The sequence below is a fragment of the Helobdella robusta genome (genome assembly GCF_000326865.2).
Source record: "Helobdella robusta unplaced genomic scaffold HELROscaffold_69, whole genome shotgun sequence".
Taxonomy (NCBI): Eukaryota; Metazoa; Annelida; class Clitellata; order Rhynchobdellida; family Glossiphoniidae; genus Helobdella; species Helobdella robusta.
In genome coordinates, this window is record NW_008705394.1 from 1 (window position 1) to 1476 (window position 1476).

The 1476-nt window shown below is 30.4% G+C and overlaps 1 protein-coding gene across 1 annotated transcript; it reads left to right on the forward strand.

Moving 5' to 3' along the window:
* Positions 1 to 179: 179 nt before the first annotated feature.
* Positions 180 to 1285, forward strand: HELRODRAFT_181212 (hypothetical protein; the record flags this gene model as incomplete). Its single annotated transcript, XM_009030478.1, has 2 exons — positions 180 to 813; positions 891 to 1285. 2 exons carry the CDS (start codon positions 180 to 182, stop codon positions 1283 to 1285), a joined length of 1029 nt encoding a protein of 342 aa, XP_009028726.1.
* Between the last annotated feature and the right edge of the window lie 191 nt (positions 1286 to 1476).

A 1476-nucleotide genomic window follows, 5' to 3' on the forward strand; every position in this document is an offset into this window, starting at 1 on the left:
CAAACTTCACAGTTTAATAAAGTTTAAACAAAACAGCTTCGTGTTGTTAAAATTTTATTTAAAAAACTTCTAACTGCAAAATGGGGTGTAATCTTCAACCGTACATATATATATATATGTATATATATATGTATATATATATATATATATATGTATATATATATATATGTGAAAAAACAATGGCTGGTCGGTCGGTTGTTGCTAGTGAATTTTTGTGCTTTTTGACAAATAATTGGAATAATTTCGATAACGAAACTTTTATTTTGAATGTAGTGGATTTCTATTATGTCGACGAAGTTACTGCTGCAATTAAAATTTTGAAAAATGATTTGGAATTGTTAAAAATTAAAGAATTGCAATCAGAATCAGTGGATAAGTTTCAATTTCGCGGAATAAATAAAAAAGACAAAATTTTTGAATGTGTTGAATTGCTAAAAATTTTGAAGTTAGAAGGTTTTATTGATAAATGTTCAATATATTCAGCTGTTAATCTGTTGTGGATACCAAATATTACTAACTGGCTGAATTTTAGTTTTCAAAAGATCACAAATGAAATCGAAGCCATGTTTAGTGTACAACAAACGGCCATAATAGAAGCGTTAGATACGAAACATACTGGCTTGCTGGACAACATACGCTCTATTGTCTCCAATCATACGACAACGTTGCAGGACATAGAAAAGGCTTTTACAACAAGCACTATACCATTGAATAAATCTGAAATGTCTACAGTTTTAAGTGACGTATTGAAAACAAATTTATCAACCAATGCCACAAATAAAACTTCAACTACAAATTCATGGGCAGATAAAAGTAAACATTGGCTTTTAATTTTAATAAAAATAATAATAATATTAAAAAATCCATGAATGAATCCAACGATGAATTAGACGTCGATGGCTTTCAACTTGTTCAGAAAGTCAAGAAAAAAAGAAAGTCAGATGATTCTCCTCCAGTTCTTCAAACAATAAACAACAAAATAGAATCTAAAAAATCTAACAAAGTATTTGGCACTGGTACGAACTGTCTCTTGAAAGCATCTAAAGTAATAGAGAAAAAAATTGTTTATTATGTAGGTAATGTTGACTCGTGCAAAAAAGATGTCATCGAAAACCATCTAAAAACAAATAACATAATCTTCAACCAATGTTTCCCAGTCTTGCGAAAAAGAAACCTTTTAAACAATCCTCCAGATAATCATCTAGACAACCCCGTGGTAGATCAAAACCCATTAGTCGAGTCTACGGCATTTAAAATAATTCTGCCAATCAGCCAGTTATCCTAATTCACCAATTCTGATATATGGCCACAATACACATTTTTGCGCGAATGAGATTTTTCACTGACGAGTCACAGAAGAACAGTAGAAGATAAAGTTGTCCAATCCAAAATCGAGAATCATGGTGGCGCCAAATAATTTTATATGCAAATCAATGCATAACGAAACGAAATACTACTCTGAAAATGATATATCAA